The sequence below is a fragment of the Simochromis diagramma genome, unplaced genomic scaffold, assembly GCF_900408965.1.
Source record: "Simochromis diagramma unplaced genomic scaffold, fSimDia1.1 OVJJ01000333.1, whole genome shotgun sequence".
Classification (NCBI taxonomy): domain Eukaryota; kingdom Metazoa; phylum Chordata; class Actinopteri; order Cichliformes; family Cichlidae; genus Simochromis; species Simochromis diagramma.
In genome coordinates this window covers 1,734,230-1,761,534 of record NW_024386765.1, presented here as the reverse complement: position 1 = coordinate 1,761,534, position 27,305 = coordinate 1,734,230, and the positions used below count along the sequence as shown (strand labels likewise).

The 27,305-nt window shown below is 39.5% G+C and overlaps 1 protein-coding gene across 1 annotated transcript; it reads left to right on the top strand.

Moving 5' to 3' along the window:
• The first annotated feature begins 73 nt into the window (after positions 1–73).
• edc4 (enhancer of mRNA decapping 4) lies at positions 74–27,305 on the top strand. The gene is made up of 30 exons (XM_040035205.1): positions 74–1,029; positions 2,573–2,732; positions 2,846–2,957; positions 3,429–3,528; positions 4,829–5,015; positions 5,223–5,370; positions 5,680–5,784; positions 5,946–6,058; positions 6,176–6,259; positions 6,390–6,485; positions 7,169–7,268; positions 7,575–7,755; positions 7,898–7,964; positions 8,709–8,800; positions 9,047–9,231; positions 10,335–10,414; positions 10,793–10,922; positions 11,015–11,310; positions 12,235–12,465; positions 12,713–12,814; positions 13,273–13,416; positions 14,561–14,597; positions 14,820–14,967; positions 15,223–15,378; positions 16,832–16,947; positions 17,077–17,242; positions 18,518–18,704; positions 19,403–19,622; positions 20,522–20,685; positions 25,722–27,305. The coding sequence occupies exons 1-30, from the start codon at positions 942–944 to the stop codon at positions 25,903–25,905; spliced, it is 4,179 nt and encodes a 1,392-aa protein (XP_039891139.1). The 5' UTR covers positions 74–941; the 3' UTR covers positions 25,906–27,305.

Here is a 27,305-nt window from a genome sequence, read left to right as displayed (position 1 = left end):
TGCCTCTTTAATTATAAACTTTTCATAAATGTTAATATTAGTTTTGTCTTTAGGTTTTTTTTTTTCTTGTTTAGATGATTAATAGAAGATCAGCTAGATGCTCAGTGTCCATCATTTTATGACTTTGTTTTTAAAAGGGGACCATGTAGTTTCAGTATAAATTCACATTTCAAACCATGTATTTAAAGTCTGCACAGTCTAAATGACGGTATGTTTTTACTACCAAGAAATAACCAATTAACCAAACTAGCAAAATTCAGTTAAATTTGGAAGGATGTTTAAAAACAACACTAGGAATTGTAAAAACAAATTTAGCACGACCCTGGTTGGTTTTAAGACCAGCCCAACGAAATTATAGATATAATTTGAAATTATCGGTCATCTGAAGAAATGTCTTATTGTGAGCTTATGATGTTTAGTACACCCTGAGTTAAAGAGCCAGATTCTGTAACACCAGAGAGCCTCAGTGAGAAACCCTCTTTCAGTCATTCTCACAATGTCATGCATACATGTATTGCTCATTTTGACATTTAGGGACCATAAAGGTTTTATTAGCTGCCGCCTGCTGGTCTGATATGATCAAAAGCGTTATGTCACAACACAAAACCAAACCAAAAACAGCTGCTAAAAGGAGACATTATGTACGACGCCGTTGATAAAACTAACAAAAAATAAATACAAAAATTTCATAAGGACAATAATAATAATTCAACTCAAATATCTAACAAAGTTAGTGACTGGTGTTTTCTCGTGGAAAAAATGAACGTCAGTAGCGTTCGAGGTGGGAACCATTGACCTGACACAATGACAAGTCGGAATCCATTGCGCGGACGAAACGGAAGTTTAGACGGTTGCTCGGGGTGAACAGTGACAGCAGCATCGCAGGAAACAAAATTTCATCCTTTCCCCTGAACAAACCCGAGCTCCCCTTTCCCTCACCCATGGCGTCCAATACTAATATAGACATCGAGGGTGCAACCCAGCATCTTCGGGACATCCTCAAGCTCGACCGCCCTGGGAACAGCACCGGTAAGTGGGGGCCGTGAGCGAAAGCGCCTGCGCTGGTTTAGGCCGCAGAAGCTAGTTGAATGCTAGTTAGCTGGCTAGCTAAATAAATAACTTAGCCAGCGTGATGTGGTGTGCCGCTTAGTTGTGTTGAAACGAAGTCAGGGTCAACTGCAGCTTTTGCGTGAAAACACAGTTTGCGTGTCACTGAATCTGTTTTAACACTAATTTCCGCGGAGCCGCGAAAGTGTATCGGGTCGTCGTAATGTTGGAGTGCTAACTGCGTCGTAAAGTATTTTATCATTCTCAGTGTTAGCTCGGTTAGGAGCTTAGCGTATGTGTGTATCTGTTTTTTGGTGTAAAAAAAGCGTGTCTTAGGTAAATATTTCGTCTAGTAGAAATTAACTTGTTTTTACTCCGAAGCCATAAAAGTGGTTATACCTTTGTCCTTAATTAATGTGAGGCATTTAACTGGTGTGAACAAGCCCCCACAAACTGCGCAGAAGGGTGGACTTACTTTACTAATTTGGGAACACCAATTCACGTGTGTTTGTTTGTCTCACTTGCGATGTATTGCATGCCAACTTTATCATGTAGTGTGAAGAAGACGTGCTGATTTTAGGAACTCAGTATTTTGCACCTGTGTTAGCCTTAATTATCTTTACGTCATAGTATTTTATGTTGGGGGTAGGTGTAGAAATTGGACTCTCAGACCAGTACACTACTTGTTGACCGTTTCTGCACACTTTGAAGTAACACCAGAATGGAAAAGTAGCATATATTACGCCTTAACGTCTCTTTACTTTGCTGCCTTTTTCATTAGTAAATGCTTATAAACCGTGGAGAATCAGAAGTATTAAATACATAACATACTACGACCTGAATTCTTTGTTTGTTGTCTAAAACTTTAGGCTCTGTTTCCCAGGGATACTTTAAATCCAGTTCTAGATTAAAAATTTCTTTTGGTTTAACTTTCCTTTACCAAGACTCAGTTTAATCTACATGTGGAAAGTTTTGTCTGCTTTAGGCTTTGTATGATGTCAGTAGGAATGGATATTTTTAATATGGTAATATCAGACACACATGTCTTGTTGTGAGCACACAAACCCCATTTGCCTGCTGTTAATTCTTCTGTTTGAGAGGAGCTGCCAATCATAAGAACATTGCCTTAAAATGAGGGGAAGGTTTCTTAAACAGCCTTTTTCTCAGACAAATAAAGTGAGGGTCTGCATCAAGGCCCTGTATAAGATAAATAAGCATAATTTTAGAGTGCCTTAAGTCCTCAGAAAAATATGTGCTGGAAATGAGCATAATAGATCGCCATTGAAAATATAGGTTAAAAAAAAATATTGTCCTACACTTTGTAATGAATATTGTGTGTATCACTATGAGACTGCATGTGACTCATTGTTTTGTTGCAAAGTCTAAAATCACTGTACAATTGTGTATCAGTGACATGATTGTGTCAGACTCTGAGATGAGTCAAAAGTAAGCTGGTAAGGAAGCCCCAGAACAAACACAAGCTCTTTGCAGCTGCTGGATCTCCTACTTTCATTGTCTTTCTCAGATGGAAATTCAAGTGAAAGTGGTAGAAAGCCATCTTTTAATGGAGAGCTGAATGGGTTATTGGGAACAGGCCTTCTGGGGAGCACTGACCGGTCAACCATGTCAGAATCGACAAGACCCATCTCCACAGATCTCAGCAGTGCTCAGGAGAGTCAGATAATGTGAGTTTCTCATTTAGCCTGCTTAGTGGTGTCATATTTACAAGGACTTTTGAGTTTTTTGTTTGTTTGTTTTGTTTTATTTTTTTAACTGAATCAATGTGCTGCAATTTCAGCTGCCTTTCTGGTGATGATGGCTCTACCTGTATTCCAATTACTTCTAACAATGTGGAGATTGTGGCAAGCCAAGACTCTAGCATCAACAGCAAGGCTCGAGGCAGCAACAAGGTAAGAAACCAAATCATCAGCTACAACCTGGCAGCTCTGGTGAAGAGAACAAATTAGAAATTTGGAGACAGTCAGTACTTCTGACTGTGGCTGTTATTTTTATCTGAGCCTGTATCTGTGATGACTCAACATGGTGTTTTGTTTTGTTTTTTTTTCTTTTTTTACAAGTGATAAGCTACAGTATTTATCTAAAGATATCTGAACTAATTTTTATGAGCACTATAGTCTCCTATTCTCTTTTTATAACATTTCATAAAATGTCATATCATTATCAAATGATATGGTTTTCATATAATTTGAGAAAATGATATGATGGAAAATGGAATTGTACAGTTATAAAAACGCAGATCATCATCGTTTAGACTTTCTTCAGCTTTTGAGGTTCTTTGCCTTGTCAGTTTTTTAATTCCTTATTAACTTTGTTCAGAGGTTACTCATCTGTTTTCAATGGTTTTTTTGTGATTCTTTCAGGTGAAGATTCAGCCTGTTGCTAAGTACGACTGGGAGCACAAGTATTATTACGGCAGACTGATAGCTGTGTCCAATGCCTTCCTGGCCTACGCCATCAGAGGTACAGTGTTTTTGAGTGGCTTCAGCTCCTAAAAGTTAATCATCATAATCATCTTTAAACTTAAGAGAGGTATAATAATCCAACACGAGCTTCTACCACAGACATTTAGGATATAACATTATAGTATGTGGCTTTAGAATACAGTCCCAATTTAAAGCGCTGTATGCGCAGTCCCCCCCCCCCCCCCAAAAAAAAATAAATAAATAAATAAAATAAATATAAATATAAATAATAATAATAATGTATATATTACACACACACACAGAGGTTTCTTCTTTGTTCCAGGTTGCAGAGCTTTTAATTTAGTATCCAAGCTCATTTTGAAGCAATGAATCCCAAAGTTGCTCTTTGATTAGATTTATTGAAGCGCTCTGTGAAGTCTTCACAAGATATTCTTTGGTTGGAGGTTGAACATTTCGTGTGATTTCTTTATAAGTTTGCATTCAAAATCCTTCTGTATACTTCAGACTGTACTTCAGACAGAATATCAAACTTTACTTTCAGAGCAATCTGATATTCTGTCTGGTTTGACTGAACAGACCTTCTACCTTTATTCCTATGAAGCCGTAAAGGTCTACTATGAAGGAGTATGCACTCGAAATCTCCAAAAATCCTTCTGTGCATGTTCATTTTAAAATTTAATTTTAGCTGCCAAATTGTTTGTCCTTATAAATGGTTTCCTCAGCATCAGTCTCCCCTGTACCCACACTTCTTGATAAGATCTGGTTGTGGTCTGGTTAAAGTAATTGATCTCTGTTGCTGATCCCCGATGTTGTTTCTTGCATGTTTTTCTTTTTGCTTTCCAATCTACTCTTGTTTTTTCTGGGAGTGGTGTGCACACACAATTTAGAAATTTTTCACAGCATAAAGACTGAAGATGGATTTTTTTCCCCCTCCCTGGTCTGACAGATCTAAGGATGTCCTTTGCTGTGCAGAAAAAACAATTCTTGTCCTTTTCTGTGTCATTTTCTTTTTTAAAGAAATTTTGTTTTAGCTAATCAGCTCTTTGATAATTCATGTTGCTGCATAAAGGCAGTTACGTTCTGTAAGTGCATAATGGGAAACTATGAACGGTCTGATCTCAAGGCTCAGTTGAGATGTTCAGTTTCATATGTTCCACCAGAATTACTATGCATTGTAGTCCATTACTTTAAAGGGCTGAAAATGTTGCTCATACCACTTATTAAACTTTTATTTATACTATGGTTGTTTACAACATTGTTCAATGGATTTGCTGTGTATTCAATGCTATAATAACAAAGGCTCCTTGGTTTATCTTTGGGCATTTTTTTCCCCTCAGGAGCCAACAACCATGCTATGGTTCGTGTCCTCAGTTTGGAGTTTGGTGAGCGTTCCTTACTGAAGGGATTCACCGGGGCCGTCACAGATCTGGCTTTCGCCCACCTTGATTCATCTCTGTTAGGCTGTGTAGATGAAGCGGGCAACCTGATGGTCTGGCAGCTCACCTACACTGCCAACAAGATACTGTATCCTGAATGTAGGAGAAACTGAACGCGTGTGTTTGTGGATACTGCCAATGAAGGCTGTATCTTCACTACTTAGTTACCTCTGTTTGCTTCTAAACTAGCAAGTTAAAGATTACACTGATCTTCACCTCTGCTTTTGTCACAGTTACAGAAGCAATTCCAAAACTATTCTTGTCTCCCATTTTCCTTAACCCATGTTTTATATAGAGATCAGATAGTAGTTCATATCCGACGGCCAGAAAACACTCCACTGAATTCCCATCGTCGCCTCATCTGGTGTCCATTCATCCAGGATGACAATGAGGAGAACCAGGATGATGCCAGTCAAACTTTGGCTCTTCTACATGAAGACAGGGTATAAATGTTTGACACAGATATGTTTGTCTGAGCTGGATGAAAAGCCAATGAAATTTGAAATAGAATAAAACTTTGAGTACTTAGTTGTCTACACTAGGACATTGTTATAAATTTGATAAATATTTATAGATTTACATACATTAAAAAGTAGTGTGATGTTGCCCACAGAGGAATAATGATGTCGTTGTTCATTCACTGATTTTTAGCTGACAGAGCAATACAATCCTGTGTCTCAGCTAAAACACAAAACACTTGCAGAAAAAGCAGAAATGTTTCATCTCTAATTTTACTGTTTCCCCTTTTCTAGGCTGAGGTATGGGATCTGGAGGCCTTGAGAGCCAACAACAGCAGCTGGCCTGTTGATGCCACAGAAGTAAAGGAGGGCCTCATCGCAGTCAAGGGGCATACCCAGGTGGGACTTCATTTTCATATGAAAAACTTTGAAATAAACATGACACATTTCATTGTCTTGGTTTGTACAACAAAATGTCTGGAACTAATGTACTTAAGGTCTCACGTTTCCTGAGAATTGCATTATTGACTATGAACATTGTTTAATTTTGGTTTGTCCAGAGAGTCAGTGAAGGCGCACTCTCTCCAGATGGAACCGTGTTAGCCACAGCCAGCCATGATGGATACATCAAGTTCTGGCAGATATACATAGAAGGCGGGCAAGACAAACCCAGGTAAGCAAACCAATTAATTAATTCTTAAATGGTTTACAACTTTGTTTTTTCCTTTTCTTCTATGTGGTTTCCCCACCTCTGCCCTTTATTCACTTTTGCATTTTTCCTTAAAAATAGATGTCTTCATGAATTGCGGCCTCATGGAGGACGTCCTCTCTCCTGTCTTCTTTTCTGTGACAACCACAAGAGGCAGGATCCCGAGTGAGTCTGCACACACAAACTCACAGTGCAAATTTATCACAGGCTGTCCTAGTGGGTTTTTATTCAAGTGCATCTCTAGCTCTTTCTTCTTCTCATTGCCAATTCTGTCTCCTTTTACTATTCATTACAGGGTTCCTTTCTGGCGATTTCTGATAACTGGAGCTGACCAAAACCAGGAGTTGAAGATGTGGTGCACTGTTTCCTGGACCTGTTTACAAACCATCAGGTGTCTATTATTTGAAATACTTTTTTTGTGTTGCCAGCGTTAATTTTGTTAAAATGATGTTAATGTTAGCTCGTTAAGGCGTTAGTGCCATGCAGCCCCTCGCACGGGGGGAGCCGCATTAACTCACTAACGGAGATTTGCCGCGTTAATGCAGTTATGGCGTTAACGTCATTTTAACAAAATTAACACTGAAAGCACTAATTATTTTTTTAGTCATTTTATATTTTTCTCAACCGTTATTATAAATGTAGCATGGGATGGCAGAAGGCATGTATAAGAATAGTTAGTAAATGTAATATGAACAGCTGTGAGTTCTTTTTTTTTTTTTTTTTTTTTTTTTCTTTTCCTGCTTGCACCCTCAGTACCTCAGCACAACTCCAGTACACCTTAAAGAAATCAGGACATGGTCAAAAAAAAAGCTCACGTCTTAAGGGAAACATTATTCCAAACCAGTATCTGGCTGGTTGGCCTTGGTGTACAAACCTGGTCTAACAGTAATGCTCTGTAAAAGCAAAAAAATGTCTGCCAGGAAGGCCCACAAAAGAGGTTTTTACTAGTCCCAAAGTAAAATTATTCTCGTACTGAAGACATTTGGTGATGACTGTTGTTGATATTTTAGCTGAAACCATTTGTTTAAGGACAACATACAAAGATAGTAATTTCACAGTACTTTTCTCTTAAAGGTTCTCCCCTGATCCATTAAACTCATCGACTCTGCCAAGCCTCAAGGCCAGCCTGGACCTCTCTGCTGAGTATCTGATCCTCACTGATGTGCAAAGGAAGGTTAGCACAAATGTTTTAAAATAGGTTTTAAGCAAGTAATCATTGTGAGAAATCATATTGTGCAACCCCCTTTTTAAAGTGCTCACTTTTCTATTACTTTGTGTAAATTAATTGGTACACTTCATCAATACAAAAGATACAAATCCTGAATTAACTACCTTTCTAGACACACTGATCAAAGACCACGCATCAAGTGTACAAGGAAACCTGCTCTGTTTGTGAAAGTCCCTGAACAATGCCACTTTCTTGGCTACCTATGTTACCACTTCCTCCTAAGCTTAGTTTCATACTTGGCTGATGTTGCAGGTTTTATATGTGATGGAGCTGCGACAGGACTTGGAGAAAGGAAAGGCAAATTTCACAGCTGTGTCAGAGTTCCTGCTGACCCACCCTGTGCTCAGCTTTGGGGTACGTGATGTTACCCAGTGTCGATTGCGGCACACTGAGGTCCTTCCTGCTGAGGAGGAGAGTGAAAGCATGACAACGGGTACATAGACACATGCATGTGCATAGACATGTGCACATACACATTGGAATTGTTTTTTTTGCTTTAAGCCATCTTCAAAGTTGAAATTAAATATGTTTGTTCCTCATTAATGCCACATGTTTTTCATGTGTATCTTTTCCAGAGGGCACTCAAGGACCCACAGAGTCCAAATCTGGAATCCAGATTAAACTCTACTGTGTCCACACCAAGTGAGTTTTCTTCTTTTCTTCCTTTTTTTTTGTGAAAAGTGTTAAGATTGTGTCACTTTAACTTAACGCTTTAACAGTTTCTAAAGGACATCTTGGTTTACAGGCGGTCAGTGATGATGCACACTGAATGACCAAAATGTGCTTTTTTTCCTAGTACACACCAGTGATTAACTTTCTTATAGGACTCACTGATATTGTTTTGTGTTGTAATATTTTTTTCTTGAAAATAGAATAGAATGGGCAACCATGCTCAGTTTAACATATTCATAATTCTGCTGTCAGCCAAGTTTATTGGATTTCTTCTGTAAAGGAGCCTTTCATCCAGTCAGCAAGCTCCGTATACTTCCATGGAATTGCTTGCAGATGTGCACACTTATTGTGTACTTGGTGACTAGTGTCAGTCTCTTGTGTTGGAGCTGACATTTTTTTCCAACACTGGGTGGGTGCTGTGGAAAAATCTACTGTACAGGAAAGCTTCTGTAGAAGGACAGGACATATAGCATGTAATTGTTCTCTGTTAAAACAGTGCTGTACACCATGTCTCTCTGTACCCATCCACCCTTTGAAAGCAGCCAACCCAGTCGAAAGACTGACAAGTGTGCTATTTTCTATTTGGAGTAAAGATACTATAGTCGTCAATGCAGAGGCACCTTGCTGCTTGTTTTACACATGGCAGATCTTGTATGGCAGTATCAGTAATTATTAGTAATTTTGTTTAATGTCTCTACATTTATATGTTTGCAGGAGTTTGCAGGATGTTCAGATTTGGTTTCAGCCCAATGCAGGTTCCAACTCTGCGGCCTTTCTTCCTCATTCAGATTCTCAGGATGGTCTGGGTAAGATAGCAGTTTCTTTAACTGACAGGATTTAGTATTTATGCTGAGAGGGACGAATTCAATGAAAATAAGGCAACTTGTATGATTACTCCACATTTGGTCCACCTCTAGTCTTCTCTCATAAATAATTTACTTTAGTTTTGAAATCAAATTTATTTATATCTGCTTATACATCATTTAAAAATTATTTATTTTAGATCAAATTCTGCCACAAAATTGAAGTAATTTCACTTTTTATGTCTCCAGCTGGGTTTTCAGATCATCTCACTGATCAAAGCTCTGACAAGGATTCAGGAAGTGGCTCACAGACTGATCTAAGGAAGATCCCATCACTTCCTGCTCCCTCAGACTTCCTGTCAAATTCGGGCACCGGCAGCGGAGTGATGCCCAAGCTGATGACTCCTGATGCCTTCATGACACCGAGCACTTCAGTATGAACTTATCCTTACGCTGTAGTCAGAAAGTTTTCAAACCTTTTCCATTCTTTGTACCTCATCTAACTAGACCTAATACGCCACAAGATACAAAAAATGTTTATTTTAAGTATTACATTTGCAAATGTAGTATTGCAAATTAATACATTTCAATGTGTTTTTATGAAGTGAAATGTATTAAAACCTTTCACTTCATAATTGATTAAAGCACCTTTGGCAGCAATGACAACAGCAAATCTTCTTGGGTCTTTGCCCTGACACACTTTTGTTCTCAACCACACAGCTTGGTTCTGTGAGCTATAAGTTTTAAACTCATAGGTGTTGAATGTAGTTAGGCACCAGTGGGTTGCAGTCAGTTTGAGGAACCATCTCAAAGACAATTGATAAACATCTTTGGGCATCGGATATTAATTGCAAGTTTTGTAATATAGATTAGTTATGTTAATTTGTATTTAAAAAAGACACTAGAATGCTTGTATTTGTTCACTCTTTATGAATATTCTGTGTAGATTGATGAGAAGAAAATTGATGAGTCTAAAAAATTTCTGAAGTTTACAGAACGACCAAAACCGTTACAGCTTCAGCAAATGAACACCATGTGTCTTCTTTTGATTTGTCACACGGTGAATAGCACCTTCGCCCACATATTGGTCTATAGCTGGCAACAGCACTCAACACCCTGTTAATACACACTAGTGCAAACTAAATAGGACTAGTTATGGACAAATTGTTCCTTATTAGCTCTTTGCTTTTATGGATGCTCTGGTTTTCTTCCATAGTCTCAAGATATGCATGTTGGGTTAACTGGTGAGTCCAAATTAGCTGTAGGTTTGAATGTTACACTGTGTTAGCCCCTTGATGGACCAGTTACCCAGTCAAGGGACACCCCTCCACCGTCTCCCAGCCTTCTACAGTCCCAGTTGAATAAAGTCAATAAAATATTGGATAAATATAATCATTGCGAACAGGGTTCAGATGTGAAGCACCCAACTTATCTGCAATGCGCTTCAGTTAAACCGATTTATAAACACTGAACAGTGATTATCCAAACCTTCTATCATATTTGCTGCCTGAAGATCATCTTTTTGTCATCCTTTCAGGTACCAGCATCTCCAGGGAGCAGTGCCAGCAGTCTGACCATTGTGACAGCTATAAGCAGCAACTCTGACTCAACGAACAGGTATGGAATTAAGAATTCTCTATATATTCATTTGAAAACGGAAAATTTTAGTATATGAAAGTGTGAAGATGATATCACAAATGATATTTTATCATCTGTGTCCTTATAACATGCAGTTTGGGTTGGTGAATGCTGTTCTTACAGATTATGTTTACCAGGATGTGGAGTTTTTAGATTTGTACTTATTTCAAATAAGCCAGGGATGAAGACGAATGATTTTGGGTTGTTTTCAGTCTCCAGTTGTTAATTATAAAAAATAAGCCTCTGTTATGTTTTGTTTACTTTAAAGACTCCATTTATCTCTAACAGCTGAATACAAATAATTCCCTACTGTTTTGGTTTTGGTTACATTTGGGAATATGTATGCTTGTTTTTCAGAGCTATGGAGGATGCAAGTCAGAGTCCTAACAGGGCTGACAACAGCAGTACTGGGCTGCCACTCTCTGCCTCCACCAGCAGCCCAAGAGCTGCTTCCACTGTGCTACTGCCCGGACTCGAGAGCCTGCAGGTATGATCTAAACCACTCTCCTACTTCAACCAACCTTGCCCCTCTCTTCATGACATGACTTATTTTAATAAACTCTTATTCTTCATATCCAGGCTTTGGCAACCCCTAGTGGTCCTCTGGTACTCGACAGCTCTCAGGTTCTAGATCCTCCACTCCTGCCACCTTTGGCATCTCCAACTAGAGCCCGCTCCCCTGACGTCATCTCCTCAGCATCCACAGCCATGTCCCAGGACATGCCAGAAATCGCCTCTCAGACCCTGCAGCTTCAGCGTGGACTAGTGTCCAGCTTGGATCCCTTACCTCTTTCTGCCCTCCAGACAGACAGCATGGCCTCTGCTGCCTCTGCACTGCACTTGTTAACCTCACCACGCTCAGCCAACAACAGCGGGTATGTAAATTAAAAAGCGATTAGGAGTATTAAAAAGCGTGCAGAAATAATAGTGTTGAGATTTTATGATCCACTTAAACTAAAGTTTGACACTTTTATGTTTACTACTCCATTTGATTAGGGTAGTAGCACATTATGTAAAACCATCTTCCTCACTGTTTTTGAGCACAGGGTGTGAGAAAAGACAATCTCCTTGTATATTTTCTTTTCCACATGAATCCTACAATTTCTCTCAATGAGCCACTCATGTTTGCAGCCATTTGTGACATCAAATTCAGATATAAGCAGCCCCCGACCAGTTCTATTTCCTCACTAGGGCTGCTCTTGATAACTCCCTGCAGCAGATGCTAAATGTTCTGTCGTTGGCTGCAGGGGGATGTTTCTGCACTGCCTGCATCTGTGCAACCCTGCTTTTATTTTTTGATGGCATTTATTATACTATAAGAAATGTTTCAGTTAGGACATTGATTGGCTAATGTGCGTAATGTTAGATTAGCTTTGGTTATATGTCAGTGGAGTCAGAGCTGTGTGGATGTTGTAATGCTACAGAGACAACAAAAAGTTGTGGAAACATTTAAAACTATTTTGAATCCACTTAAGTGTTATCATTTGTGCAACGCAACCTCAGCTCTGTCTTTTTGTTTCAATGGTAATAATGTCAAAGTTAAGATCACTGTGCAAGCGATATGGTAAATGGTAATGTGTTTGTAATGTGAAAACATTGTACATGTCACCAGTTTGACAGCTTGCTTATTCCATAACCTTACATAACCATAATTACCGTTGATCCTGATTCTGCAGTTTTATTTCACTTTCTTGTTTTAATGTATGTACATTTGTGTTGTCTTTATATTTACTTTATTTTATTTTCCCAGTCCAGAAATGCTCTCTAAATTACATAAGCCAATATATATTGTGTTACAGCTTGTTGGCCCTTGAACTTGGAGGTGCAGAAGGGCCTGTGGGTGGGGCAGCAGAGTCTGAGTCCAGACTGAGTCACACACCATCTCTGCTTGAGAATGCGCTATCACAGGAAAATCCTGTGATAGGAGGAGGGTCCTCAGATGGCAACGTTAGCCACACACCTTGGCCAGCTGCTCCAGATATCACCAGAGAAACCAGGAACAGTCTCAGGGACAACGGACTTGTTGACTGGTGTGTAATCTAACATATAAATACTTGAACCCCCATCCTGTGTGAAACATTTCACAAGCCTGTTTTGATTTCTCTGTGTATAAAACATTCAGCTCAGTGTAGAACCCCTGGTTTTTGTTCAGGTAGTTTCACGTACACATCAGGTTGTCATGCTATGTTGCAATGAAAATGGCATTGTGAAGATTTTTATTTATTTATTTTTTATTAATTTAAGTATTGGTGTGTTTGTCTCATATGCCTGCTGCAGTTCAAGAGAGGAGTCACAGGACAGACACTTGAGCTCACCTTACCATCGACGCTCATATCACCTGCCACAGAATGATAGTCAGGACGCTGGAGCCGAGCAGAGGTAACATACATTAACCCACCATCTATTTGTTTATGCAAATGAATCAGGCAATAGAATGGACTTTATCATGAGCAACAAACTCATGATAAAGCGCTGCACATTCAAGGCGCAGCAGTGGTTTGATTTTATTGACTTTTTTCAGCTGATTCCACAACAAGTGGTCTAAACCAGGGGTGGGCAATCTCAGTCCACGAGGGCCGGTGTCCCTGCAGGTTTTAGATCTCACCTTGGGTCAACACACCTGAATCACATGATTAGTTCATTACCAGGCCTCTGGAGAACTTCAGGACATGTTGAGGAGCTAATTTAAATCAGCTGTTTTGGTTCGCGGACAAATCTAAAACCTGCAGGGACACCGGCCCTCGTGGACTGAGATTGCCCACCCCTGGTCTAAACTCTGCTTTAGAGGCTACAGCAGCTGACTTACTGTCTACATTTCTGTGTTGTGCGTGACTCAGTGACCCTGATGATGAGGTGGCCAGTCTGGCGTCATCCTCTGGAAACTGTGGTTCTCGATCTTCACATAGACTACCGGTGAATGATTGGAAAACCTCACCACGAGGATCGCCAAAGCCAAAGAGAAAGATCAAGAAAGACGACAGGTTTGTTTATACTTTGAGCATCAAGATGTTGCTGTTTTCAGAAACTAATAAAAAGGACGACAGCGAAGAGAACCCTTAGATTAGTAAGTAATTAGATGGCGCCTCTGCAAACTATCTTCCTTTTTGATCATAGTTTGGTGAAATTAAAACACTTTGTTCGACCTTCATGAGGTATATATGGAAATAAGAAATGGCTCAATCGTCCCAGCATCAAATCAGAGGACTAATGGGTTTAGTCTCACTATGAACACCTTTCACACATCTGTAGTCAGCTAATAGCTTTAACAGAATCATCAGTTTGGAAGCATTAATCTAAAAATAATCTCCATATATCTTAAAATCCGTACAGATTCAGAGCACTGATCAACAGGGTTTAAAGCTAAATTTCACACGCACACATATTTACATCTGCGTCACATATGTCACAGGAGAGCCAGAAAATTTTTGAATACAGTTTATCTAACTCCCTCACTTAAGTAAACATAGTAAGATTCAGTGGACAACTAAAATTTGTAGACATGATCTTGTAGTCTGTGTATTCCCTTTTTTATCCCAGAAACTATTAAAGCTGTTACTGTTAATTGAGGTATGACTTTATTTTGGGGTTTTGGTAAGGATGTTTTCATAGATCAGCACATTTCTTTAGGCCACACTTTTTAGTGAGGGACTCAAATGTTGAATTAGTAAACCAGAGCCAGTCAAAATGTGGTATGGGGGACAACAGATCAAACTTTTGGCAGCTACACGTCACGCCCGATCGTGTAGCTGCAAAGTGTACCCTTTTTTTTCCTGCATGTCTTGCGTCTACACTGGTCTAGACTTGACCAGTGTATGAGCATTTTATAGGGTGTTGACTAGCAAAAGAAAGTGATTACTCACACTGAATTACAGGTAGACTGATGTTTTTTTTTTTTTCATGCTGTCTACATCAAGTAGCAGGATTGAGTTATTTGTCTTCTTTAGCATTATTGCATTTAATTTAAGCCAAATATTATTTTATAATAAAGTTCTTAAAACTAATAAACGTCAGAAAATAATTAGTTTAGGTAAATGAAACAAATTGATTTTTATGCATTAATGTAGTATTAAGTGTGCTATAAGTAGTATTGAGTACTTAGTTAAACATTGTGTCTCATCTTTACAGTGAGTCATCACAGTCCAGGCAAATGGATTCTGGTCAGGTAAATTCCTAAAAGAAAAATTCCCTTTTTTATGTTGGTTAGATGTGTCATGCCTTTATGTGCAGTAAGTGCATTATTTTATTTTTAATTTTAGAGAGTTGATTGTTACTGATAATGTCTTGTAAATTATTACTATTTGATAACGTGTTGTTTGTTTCAGCAGCTCTTTGGTTTCTCATTCTTGGATTCTTTTAATTCAGCTTTTCTCCTCATCTTTAAAAGTTTAATGCAGAAGTACAGGACGAGTTGATGATGCTGTTGCGTAGCCAGCAGAGGGAGTTAACTGAACTGCGGGGACAGATTGAAACCATGCAGAGCTCCATTATGGCTCAGGTGGAACATGTCCTGACAAATCACCAGGAGCAAGAACGTATCCTTCAGTAATCTCTCACTCACTCATGATTGTTTTTGTTTTTTTGTTTGTTTTTTTTAAATTGTGTTTCCAAAAGAAATGTTTTGAGAAAAATTTTATACCAAAGGCTCAGTGAACAGCTGTGACTGTGCAAAGATTTAAATGTCTTTTAGCCACATCTTTGAAATCGTTATCATTACAGGATGCTTGCATTTTTAGCAATGAGCCGGTTACAATCATATTCTTGTGAGCCTTGACCTGTCTTCACCTCAGACCGCAGACTTGAGCGAGTTCTGGCAGAGAGTCAGAATCATCAGCAGCAGCTTCAGGAACAACTCAGCCAGCATCTCAGCCATGCCCTCAGCTCAGCTCTGACCAACAGAATGGACAAAGTGCTTCGGGACGAAATGAAGAAAACAGTCCCACAAAGTAAGAAAACACCTAACACACTCCCAGAGCATGATGGGTGCCATTCACTGCTAAGCATCACTGAGATTCATACATTTAAAAAGGTCACATAAAGGAAATAAATACATCAAATGTTTCCTGTTCATATGTATGGGGGAGTACTATCTCTTTGATATCTAGTAGTGATGAGGAAAAAAATTGTATTGATAACACATTTTTAAGATGTTTCTCATGATTTTTTTTCATGTTTTTCATTTCTTTTGAATTGTACAGATGTTTACTTTTAAGTGTCAGATGTCTGTTCAAATGGGATGTTAATTATTGTTGTATACCAATTATGTCTGTGAAGGTTCTTAGACATCCAGGTCATTGTAGTCTAAGGAGCTTGGAAGGAAAATCATCTGGATTTTCTGAAGATGTTTAACTTCGCATCTGAGAAGCTTGTTCAGTTGCAAGAGCAATTGGTCCATGTGGGACTCTCCACCAATTGCTCTTAGAACTAAAGAAGCTTCTCGGGTGAGAAGGGAAGCGTCTTCAAGAAGTCCAGACCCTTTCCCCCCCCAACCTCCTTAGACCTACAATTGTCTCTAACAGCAACATTGAAAACCGATAATACAGTCTGAGTCAGACTAAATAGATTCACCAGGCAATCGTTAGATCAGTCACTTCTCTTTCCAGATGATGGTGGTATTGAGCCATTTTAATGTTTGTAAGTTGAGGAGCAGGAAGATCTTTATGTACTGAAACATGTCCAGTCTGCAAATGCTGCAAACTTAGTTAAACCCCTGTCCCACCCTCTGGGGTCTCTTATCAAGTCTTTCTGTTATTGATATGCAAATGTTTATTGTAGGTATATTTAATAATACTTAAGGTGTTCTTTTCTGCGGTGTGTATAATCTAAGTTGCACAGATGTTGTGGTTCAGCTTACTTGTCTTGTAAGCTTAAAGTTTTAAGAACTTGAAATTTTTTTACTTTCACCTTTTTTGATCTATTGGCATTTTGATCAAAGAAGAGCAAATGGTTTATGAACAGAATAGCTCGTATTTTTCCTTGCTAATAACCAAATATCATGAGGTTAACACTACAAATCACTGATGAATATAAATATGGATATAGCAGTTATTAACAAAGGCTACAATTTCTGTGAAGCTGCATTTTGTTTGTTTTTTTTCCAGCTCTGACAAAAAAGCCAAAATCTTAAGTGCACACCAGGTTGTACATCAATAAATTACTGTGTTATTTAATGCTTGAGATCATCTTGAGGCATAAGTAATGTTAAATATAGCAAAGGCAGCTGAGGTGTGTTGGACTGAGACACTAAAATTAAGCAGTCTCTTGAGAGATGTGTTCCTGCCTCGCCTCTCCTGCCCTCGTATTCGAGGATGAGATGTTCCTGTCTTTCTTTGCCTCCAGCCTCGATCACATGCCTAATTATAGAGGGGTTCCTGCTAATCTGTCTTTTTCCCTCTCTAGCAATCTCTAAGACTTTGGAGCCAGTGACAGGCCAGCTGAACAACACAATTGCTGCTAAACTGACCGCTGTGGAGGTCACCCTGAAGGACAATGTTGGCAAAGTGGTGAAATCGAAGGTAGGTGACTGCCTTACTTTACCACTTGTCTGTATTTTTTTTCCTCACTGCTATGCAGGATGGGCCTTTTAGGATTATTTACTGTGTATTTTCTACATCAACCTATTCTCCCTGCCTCTTGTTCACCAGAACACAACGGATGCGATTGGTCGAGCAGCAGCAGAGGCGATGCAGGGCCCCATCCAGGCAGCATATAAAGATGCCTTCCAGAGCATTGTGCTTCCTGTTTTTGAAAGAGGCTGCCAGTCCATGTTTCAGCAAATCAACGACAGCTTCAAACAAGGCACACAAGAATGTAAGGAAATGAAGGACGATGATAAACTTGTACAAAACACCAAACAAATATCAAGCTATGTAATTATCCACTGCAGGACATGTTGTCTAGGTGAACTTAAACATTTATCATTAGATGTACAGTTGCTTTAAAAGTTTCTGGACGCTCTCTTAAAGGCATCCCGATGGCTTACAATGGCTGATGACCTTATTTGGATACTTAGCATTATTGCTTTCTTCATATTGAATGTTTTCAGTGTCTAGCTCTGAAATAAGGAGCTGTATGTGGAAGTCTAATTAAGTAAGTGTCTCACTGAAAGATCTCAGGGACAACTTTTGTACTGATGCCTTTACAGACCCAGCTGATGTGCTGAAAAGCAGTCTGCTTATTCTGAGATTGCGCTCACGCCCACTCTTGGAAGCTGCAACCTGATCTTTTTTAAAATTTATAATGTGCACAGAGAGGCCACAGTTCCGCTCCTCTAATTTAAAATTAATCCAAGGTTTGCTTTGTAAATATTACCTGCTTTGGTGCCAAGCAGTTCTGGGGGGACTACCGTAAGTAAACTGCTGTCCGGTTCAGGTAACTACATAACCTTCCAGCCCCCCCCCCCCCCAATTCATACTGCTAATAGAAACTCTTAAGTGATTTCATAGCTCACCAGTGGCTAGTTAACTCAGTAAGAAAAGAAAATTCTGTACTTCACTGTTCACTTGAATTTGCCCATGTTTTACCTCCATTTAAAGCTAATATTAATAAACACATTTCCCAAATGTTAACATCTCTACCTATCCCGAGAAAGTATACCTACTCCATACCAGAAAGAGACTTCTGAGAACTACAAGTGGGGAAAAAAAAAGTGGGTCTGCCTCAAATAGTTGCCAGGCTGTCGTAACTGTGAAAGTGGCAATTGACGCGCTTTTTGTGATTGCTGCACTAACATCTGCACTGCTGTGTTATCTGCCTTCAGCAGTGTTTTAATGCCCAAATGTTACTCGTTTAAAATGGTGCAATAACATCAAATGTATAATAATTAATGATACATAATGCTGTAATCCTCCCGCACTAGTCATTCTAGCAGTCACATGTAGGGTCACATCTGCACACAACACTTGCATCTCGGCAAACTAGCTCCAAATAAAATGAGCCAGTGGAAGCAAGCAAGAGAGCCTTTTCATGTTGCACTGACTCATTTCATATCATTATGAAAAATGTTGCTCGCTAGAGTTGTGACAGTATTTAAGATGTGTTTGCTTGCGTGATGAGAGATTTTGCTCTTGACTTTCATCTTTGTAGACATCCAGCAGCTTGAGACTCATATGAAGAACAGAAAGCAGAGAGACCAGGATACACGAGACCCCATGATTGGCCAGCTCCAGCAGATGATCGACAACTTCCAGAGCTCCACTGATCAGCTGGGCAACAACATCACAGCTAACGTCCGGGCTGAAGTCCAGCATCAGATCCAGATGATGGTGGGAAAGTATGTAACTGAGCTGTTCCTTGTTTACCACTGTGTAAGCCGTGTGTGACTTTCCCACATAAAAAAAGTAAATGAATCTTTACCTTTCTGTGTTGTGCGTGACTTTACTTTACTTTACTTTACCTTTTACTTTTCTAGTTTGTCACTTAACACTCTATTATTCTTTTACTTCAGTTACAGCATTAAAAAAAAGATGGTCTTGCAAATCAGTATTTAAAACAGTCCTGTTGTTGAGTGATGTTATTCACATTTATTGATCTTGCAGCATTGACTTACATTCCAAGTGGACATTTTGAACTTCAGCTACGCATACCAGCAAATACCTATGTACCACTATGGCTTTACTTACTGCATATTGAGCAGGTGTGTAATAGATTGGAGAGTAAAAACAAGCAAAGCTTAATCCTGGGGCTAATGTAAGAACATCAATTCGATCAGGTCTCTTGTTCCCCCTGCAATTAATTTCAAGGCCTCTAGAGTTTATAGATTGTCAGGAGCAGAGCAGAGAGAAAATAGCTGGCCCACTAAAACTCTTGAAAAGGAAATGACAACGCCAAACTGTGCAGAGTCAGTTTTTAAGCCAATATCTTGTAGGTTAAGGGCAAGGATTTTCCCCAAAGCACAAAAATAGACTGCAGCGTATTTGTTTAAGATTCATTCCACTTTGAAGGATAACTGTCCTTCTTTTCCCTGCTCAGCTTGCAGGAGTCTATTCTTAGCCATGTGCAGCGGATTGTCAAAGGTGAGGTGAGCCTAGCGATGAAGGAGCAGCAGGCAGTAGTCACCTCCAGCATCATGCAGGCAATGAGGTCGGCAGCCGGCACACCAGTTCCCACAGCACATTTAGACTACCAGACACAGCAGACGAACATCCTGCAGCTCCTCCAGCAGGGCCAACTCAATCAGGCTTTCCAGCAGGTAACACGCACACACTGATGTAACCAGGCTTAAAGGTTGCACTGCAGCTTCCTCTGCAGCTGAGCTGTGTTTTCCAACTACTAATTAATGCAGGCAACTGCATACAACTCACTGTAACTCTCATATGCATGTATGTCCACCAGGGCCGAGAAAGCCATTATCCTGCAACTACTCCACAGTCCCACTTGCAAACCCCACCAGTGCATTTGTTGTGCTGCAGGCATTCATTATGCTTGTATTTACTCCTAAGTGACTTTGTATGTGAAAATGCTATGAATTGTGGTAAAACACGTTTCCCCTCTACTTTTAAGCTGAAAAACTACCCCGTCTAAGCTTACATGCTAGTTAAAATTACTAATTTTCTGCAATGTTTAAAAGATTTTGTGTTCTAAACACATCTAGTAGTTTTTGTGGTTGGAATTTAATATTCAATTTTAGCATGGAAAGCTTTGTCTGAGCTTGGTCATGCCATCTCATTTGGTGTAGCTGATGCAAAGTACCTCCAAACTGCTCATCCTTGATTGTTGGCTTCCTTCATATTATGTTAGATCTCTTGCTCACAACTTTTGAGGATCTGATGTTTTGGAAACGGAAAATGACGTAGAATTGAAACTTAAAGAAGTCCAGGCGCAGACTACGATGACCTGGATGATTGAGAACCTTCACAGACGACATAGAATTGAATTGATCGGCCTATTGTTACCTATTCTCAATCCAGCTTTCAAAGTCAGGATGGGACTGACACTGAAATGCTGCATTAATAACTTGCTTGTTGATGGAGTGCACCTTTCCTTAAGAGGCTTATTGTATGGAAAGAGATATATATAAATATTTGCACCCGAATTTAAGTTTAAGTAAGTGGTTAAATTGGTAACCCCCCGTCTTGGTTTACTCTACAGGCTCTGTCAGCGACTGATCTGAATTTGGTCTTGTATGTGTGTGAGACCATCGACTCTCAGCAGGTGTTCGGACAGCACCCCTGCCCTCTAAGCCAGCCCGTGCTGCTTTCTCTCATCCAGCAGCTTTCTTCCAACCTCACAACTCGCTCTGAGCTCAAAATCAGGTGAGCAAACAAAGGTTGTCATTTTTGGCAGCTAGGTACAGATTTACAGTAGGCTTTTCTTTCTTTTTTTTCTGGAGTCAAAGAGAACACATCCTTTTTCATTAATTTGCATGTAATATGTAAACAGACACAGAAAGCCAGAAGACAGTAGACACAGTTGGGCTTACACTGTAGTTGTTCAGTGAGATATGACCGTTCACAGATTTTAGTGGATGTGAGTCTTCTCTGTGTTTGGGATTAGACTAATGTCATAATGACTGAACAAAGGTTGAACCATTAAACAAAAATTGAAAGTGAATAAAACTACACTGGAAAAAATTATTTGCTTTCATGCTTGCTCAGAACAGAACTTACCATTTCAGTTTCAGGTGTGACACAAAGGTCTCTGGGTAGATGTTGTGGCATCCCCATTGGCCTGTTGTTTCTGGGCAGACAGGTTGGTCGATCATATAAAGTACAGCAGGTGGTATTATACCAAACTTTTTTCCACTAGTTGCTCTTGTTTTTCTGAACTGGCAATCACAATACATGTTAAGAATCTTTATTTATTCTGGGTTATTAGGAATATCAGGGTAATCACTTTCAGCCTAAGAATAGGTAAACTCAGCAGTGCTCAGGGCTGCATGCTACAGTACACAGGACCAGGCTCAGCATGACTACAGTATCTCTGAAGGAGGCAGATGCTTCAGTAGCAGAGAGATTTGTGTATTGTCAGTCAGCAAATTTAGCTTTATTTAACTGGCAACTGATCGAGGCTGTATTTTTCCAGATTCATAAATGTTTATTTGTAATTAACAGTAAGATAAGATGAATAAGGAAGCATTTTGTCTCCGGTTTTGAAAAGCAGAAGTAAAAATGGGACAAATGTAAGTTTCAACCAGTTGTTGAACTTCTGGACTAATGATCTCTCCATCAAAAAGAATCGGTGCAGCACCTAGCCCAGGGATGGGCAACTCCATGGCTCGAGGGCCGGTGTCACTGCAGGTTTTAGATGTGTACTTGAACCAACACAGCTGATTTAAATGGCTAAATTAGCTCCTCAACATGTCCTGAAGTTCTCCAGAGTCCTGGTAATGAACTAATCATGTGATTCAGGTGTGTTGACCCAAGGTGAGATCTAAAACCTGCAGGACACCGGCCCTCGAGGCCTGGAATTGCCCACCCCTGACCTAGCCACATGAATTCTCTTTGGCATCACTGAAACTTAAAAGAAAAGGGGGAAAAAAAGAAGACCTCAGGCCAGATCAGAAAGGTAAAATGTCAAATCTAGCATCTTATATAACTTTAAGGTGTGCCTTCCGGTTTATTTTTATTAGATTTAGGCATCTAATGTGAAGCTACCCTCCAGTAATTGAAAAATGATGACGAAGGAAACTCAAGCTGAAGGTTAACCTTGGGTTTGCTACCTCTATCAGAAGCACTGAGCCTTGTTCTCAAGTCCACTCGTTCCTAAACATAAAGACGACTAAATATGATTCATAAATTCTCAGGAATGTTGTGCCATTATTTGCACTTTAAATATAGTTTTACTATTCTTGCATTTTTCCAACATCTGTAGTGCTGAAAACCTTTAAAAAAATCTTTCTTTTTCCTATTTATTTTGATCAAGTACATAATATACATAGTCATTTAGGAAAAAATAGTAAAGCATATAAAAATAAAGCAAAATACACTACAGTGCTCCACTGAATCTGATTTAGTTTACATATCCAAAAGGAGTGAGAACAAGGAAACACTTATTTAACCCTACCCCTTCTTTTTAGGTTATCAGTTATAAAATTTATCCAGCTTACTTATTGATATAAACCTCAATAACAATAGACACATTTTTAATAGCACTACATTAAATGCACATATTTATCATAACTCCCAAACATTACTTGGCCTTGCTGTGGGGAGGTAAATTCTGAATAAGCAAGTAGCCTGAAGTTTAACTAAAAGGAGACATTCACTAAATAAAAGTGAATAAAAAATCCTGTGATGTTTGAATACTAAAAATCCATGCACTGTCTCCACTTTGAAGAATGCACAGTTTGAGCACTCTTACTCTTCATTGCAGGATATCATAATTTCATTATTGTCTCACACCATTGTAGTTTGATGTAAGACCTGTCCTGTGATACAGCAGGCATAACTTGTAATTTTGGAAAACGTCATAGATTTTAATCAAAAACCCGTGAACTGTGCAGGTTTATGTCATCACATAACGTCTTAATTATAACTTTTGAATTGCATGCGATGTCTTCTCTCCCACACACGCCGGCTCTTATGCTCCCCTCAGTCAGTAATAAAGCTTGTCTTTGTCTAAACTTTTGCTGCCCATCTAATCTGTTTTGTATGTTCATTACTCCCCATCTCCCACGTGCTAAACGGTGCTAAAGTGCTGACCCCATCACCCGGCTCCGTCTGTAGCCCTGCTGCATGGCTATCCTGGGAACGCCGATGATCCCATGAATAGCATTGCAGTTTTTGGATGCACTCTATTGTTCTGTTCTTGCTGCGTCCTTGTATCTTTTTTCCCCCCATGTAGTTCAGTTTTGTACTTTTTTTTTTGGTCCTCTTTTTGATTTTTCTTGTTTCAGTTTGTCATATAAGAAGATGAAAGTCAGATATGACCAAAAATCTCATTCAGCAACTGCTTCTATAGGCAAAGGTTTGGATATTTGCACATCACAAAATTAGTGAATCAATTAGGTTAAGAATAGAATGTATATTATATTCTATTATAATCTATTAAGACTTAACAGACTTTACTTTCACTTTTTCACCTGATATCTGTATATTCTGCAAATTTAGTAGGATAAATCCTTCAGCTCTCTCCCTGTACACGCGGTATTGTATCTTGTCTGAAGCAGTGAGAGAGACGCAGCTTTCCCCGCTGTGCCACACAGCATAAAGTATCAGAGGTGGATTATCCTCTTTCAATGCCCCTGGCAACTTTTTTTTTTTTGGTAGAAACTCAGCTTTTGGTGCAGCTCAGAGCAAGACAGGACCCAGTAGTGCTGCTTTTTTCCCTCCTCGCAACTGAATGATAGTTTTTACAGTCAAATAGCTGATTTTTTTTTTTTCCCCTTTGTGATTTTTATCGTTTAGAATATTCATGGACAGCCCGACATCAGAAAGCACTCTCACTGTGCCCCTCTCTTCTGAGAAGAGCTTGTCCTCTCATACCCATTTCTCCCTGAAAACCTCTTTGTCTCTGAGTCCCTTTACAGCATCGCGCTGTGTCCACATCATCTGTTTGTTTCTCAGTTTACACTACAGCTGCTAATGTGGACCTTTGTGTGCCATCTGCAGAGAAGAGTGCACTATAGAAACCTTATTAAGACTGAGAAAATCATAGCTCTGAGTTTTATTTTAAATTAAAAAAAAAAAAAAAAGATTATAAGCAGTTAACACCATTGTTTCTTACCTTTAATGGCTAACTTTAATTATGAAGGAAAGTTTTCACTCATGAGCAAAAATAAATCAGACTGTCAAGTACACAGTATGTGCAGTAAATTGTAGTTCACATCCGGGTAAAGATACCACAGAGCTGTCTTCAGGCTTCGTTTTCAGGACATGTGATTAGAAGTATTTCAGAAGAAGCTCATAAAAGATTCCCAAAGCACAGCTAGGATTGTTGGGACTACAGAGGGTGTCATTATGCACAAAATCTGTGCTCTTAGCTGCATCATTAGCTAGCTGTGAAGTACACACTGTTGCACAAATGGATACGAGAACAATTGAGGCAGCGTGAAAAACAATTAAATATGTGTTTTTGAGGTGTTTGACAAAATGCAGTTACAGCCAAATTAACTTCGGCAAGACATTAACTTTCAGAGAGACATTCGGTATCTGTGCTGGTATGTGCAGTGACATTAAAAGCCCCTTTAAACAGTGCGCTGGCAGTGCTGAGGGGGATTTGATAGACCTGCATTGTGAGTTGTGGGGCTCTGGCAGGAGACCAACTGGCGACATGGGAACAGCTCTAATGTTAGACTGGGATCAGGTAGCACTCCGGACACGGTGATGAATGGTCATTTCCACTGTACAGCTGGACACTCTCACCACCAGATGTCTGACTCTTACAATTAATTCAGGAGTTAAGTGTAGTGCATCCCGAGCGAGAGGACAGGAGGCAGGTGAGGCTGATTTCTGCTGGGCAGTTTGATGAAAGCACAATGTTCACAGGCTTGACATTCAAACTTTGAAAGCAAAATGAGAACTCGGCTTGCTCTCCCTCTGAAGCAGGGGTGTCAGACATAAGGCCCGGGTGCCAGAAGTGGCCCATTAAAGACTCCAATCTGGCCCACTGGACAGCTTTACAAAATGTGAAAGAGGGCATACATTTTTTGACTTTTAACAGTATTTTTTTTTGTTTTTACACGTTTTGCAGCTTTTCGTGCTAATAAAGACCTCTCCCACGGCCATGCATACTACACCAAAATAAATAAGTAATAGATGACAAATAAATGACAGAAACATTTTACTGTCATTACTTTAGTGTCTACTATAGAAATTTCAGTTTTAAAAACAACAACAATCAACAAAAACGGTTTTATAAATATGGGACGATCTGGGTAGTGAGCTACCAGAACCCTCTAATTTTACACATTAATCATGTAGAAAAACTCAGATGTGCCATTTAAATTGTACTACTATATCTTATATTAGGATATCTCAGGGATTAAATGTGCAGTTAAACATGTTTTACGCTGTCAGAAAATGCATTTTCACTTGTCTGGCCCACTTAACATCAAGGTTGGCTGTATGTGGCCCTCAATGTTAAATGATTTTGGCATCCCTACTCAAAAGCCCCAAAATTGTCATTTGTGCAAATTGTCCTTCTGGTGCTTTTATATGTTAATAACTTACTGCTGATGGAATGAAGTTTCAGGTTGTATATGCAAACCTTTTAATTTTCCCATTTTTTTTAAATTTTTTTTTCCTTTTTTCCACCAAATGACCACAAACGCTTTCTTTTCCTTGAGCCTGCCATTGCCTCTGTAGGTGTTCATTGTTATCTGACCTCTTTCTCTTTCCCTCCTTTTTAGCTACCTGGAGGATGCGGTAATGAATCTGGACCACAGCGACCCCCTGACCAGAGACCACATGTCATCCGTGCTGGCCCAGGTCAGACCAAAGCTCTTTGCCTTCCTGCAGCAGGACCCCCACAGCCCGCTCAGCAAGAGGGCGCGGCGCCTGATGATGATGCTACAGGGACTCGTCAACCACTAGTTGTCGGTTTAAAGGCTGCTGCCAAAGAGTGGTTTTCCTCTTGATACCGATCATATGTCCACCGTTTTTTTTTTGTTGTTGTTTCTCCCCCCCCCCCCCCGGTAGTGTTTCAGAGGAGAAAGCACCAAGGACAGCTTCTCCAGTTTCTTGGATCCTGATCAGGATGCGTCTCTCCTTGTTTCATTTCTCCTCCTTCCCCCTTTTCTGCACCAGTGAAGTGTCAAGTCAAGAAATGGACAGTTTTTAGTTTCTCAGTTTTTTGGTTCTTTTTTCTTTTTGTTGTTTTCTTCAAGACAATAATGGTCTGGGGTGAAAGCTTACTGTTGATTTATGTTCAGAGACTCTTAAGTTCACTGTAGCTACATCCAGACCTTTGTTACAGCTGCTTTATTGACCCAAGAGACCTGGTGGTCGTCTCTTCCATCAAGACTGTCTCAGCCATGACAGCAAGAGAGCGCTGAGATTCTTTCATCCCCCTTAACAACAACTGAAAAAACAAGAATGAGAAAAAAACATACAAACAACCTGACACTGTTTGATTTTACATCATCCAGACGTGCATAAGACTTGAAGAATGTCCAGCCGAGTGGTCCGTGTGAGGCCAGACGGGGCTGTTCCTTTTGTTGTGCTGTTTCCTCTAAGCTACCTGCCAGGCATGTTTTGGGATGCTGAACAAGTTTTGATGCAGGGGGCTACTTCTGAGCAACAGAAAGAAAACATGCTTTGCCTCAAAATGTCGCCTTCTATTTTGGCCTTAAGAGCAAACAGCAGGCTTGTACACATTGTTACTTTCTTCAACACAGACCAGCATCCTTCTGCTAAAGCCTGGAATTTGGTAGTCGTAGGATTATCCTCCCTTAGTTCAGTTTTTCTTTGCTTTTTCTTTCTTTTCTTTTTTTCTTTTTGAAGCTAATCCTGGCAACCAAAAGAATATGTACCACCCAAAGCCAATTTTCTTTTTCTTCTTTGGTGGCATATTTCCTATGAGCTGTTTCTTAATAGGTCTCCAACCTATTAAGAAATAGGTCTCCTATTTGTTTGGCCCTTGCCAGACTAGATCTTTGAAGAGAATCAACACTATAAACCTTTTTGATAGACAATAATGCAATTTGCTCATGACTTTTTCACCTGCTTTGGTTTTAGAAATCACTCTAAAGAGGATTTTCTGAAGGATACATTGAGTGTAAGAAATGTTTGCAGAGGTCTTCCAGGCTGTAAAGAATTCCCCTTCAAAACCTGAAATGTTTGGAGCTCAATATTGAAGCCGGCAGCCGTCCACATGTACAGCTCTGTCCACAGACTTCTCCCCATGTTTTTTCTTCCCTTTTTTATATAAACATTTAGTATTTGTAAGCCATGTATACTTGCGTTAAAACTTGTCAAAGTAGCTTAATAATTGG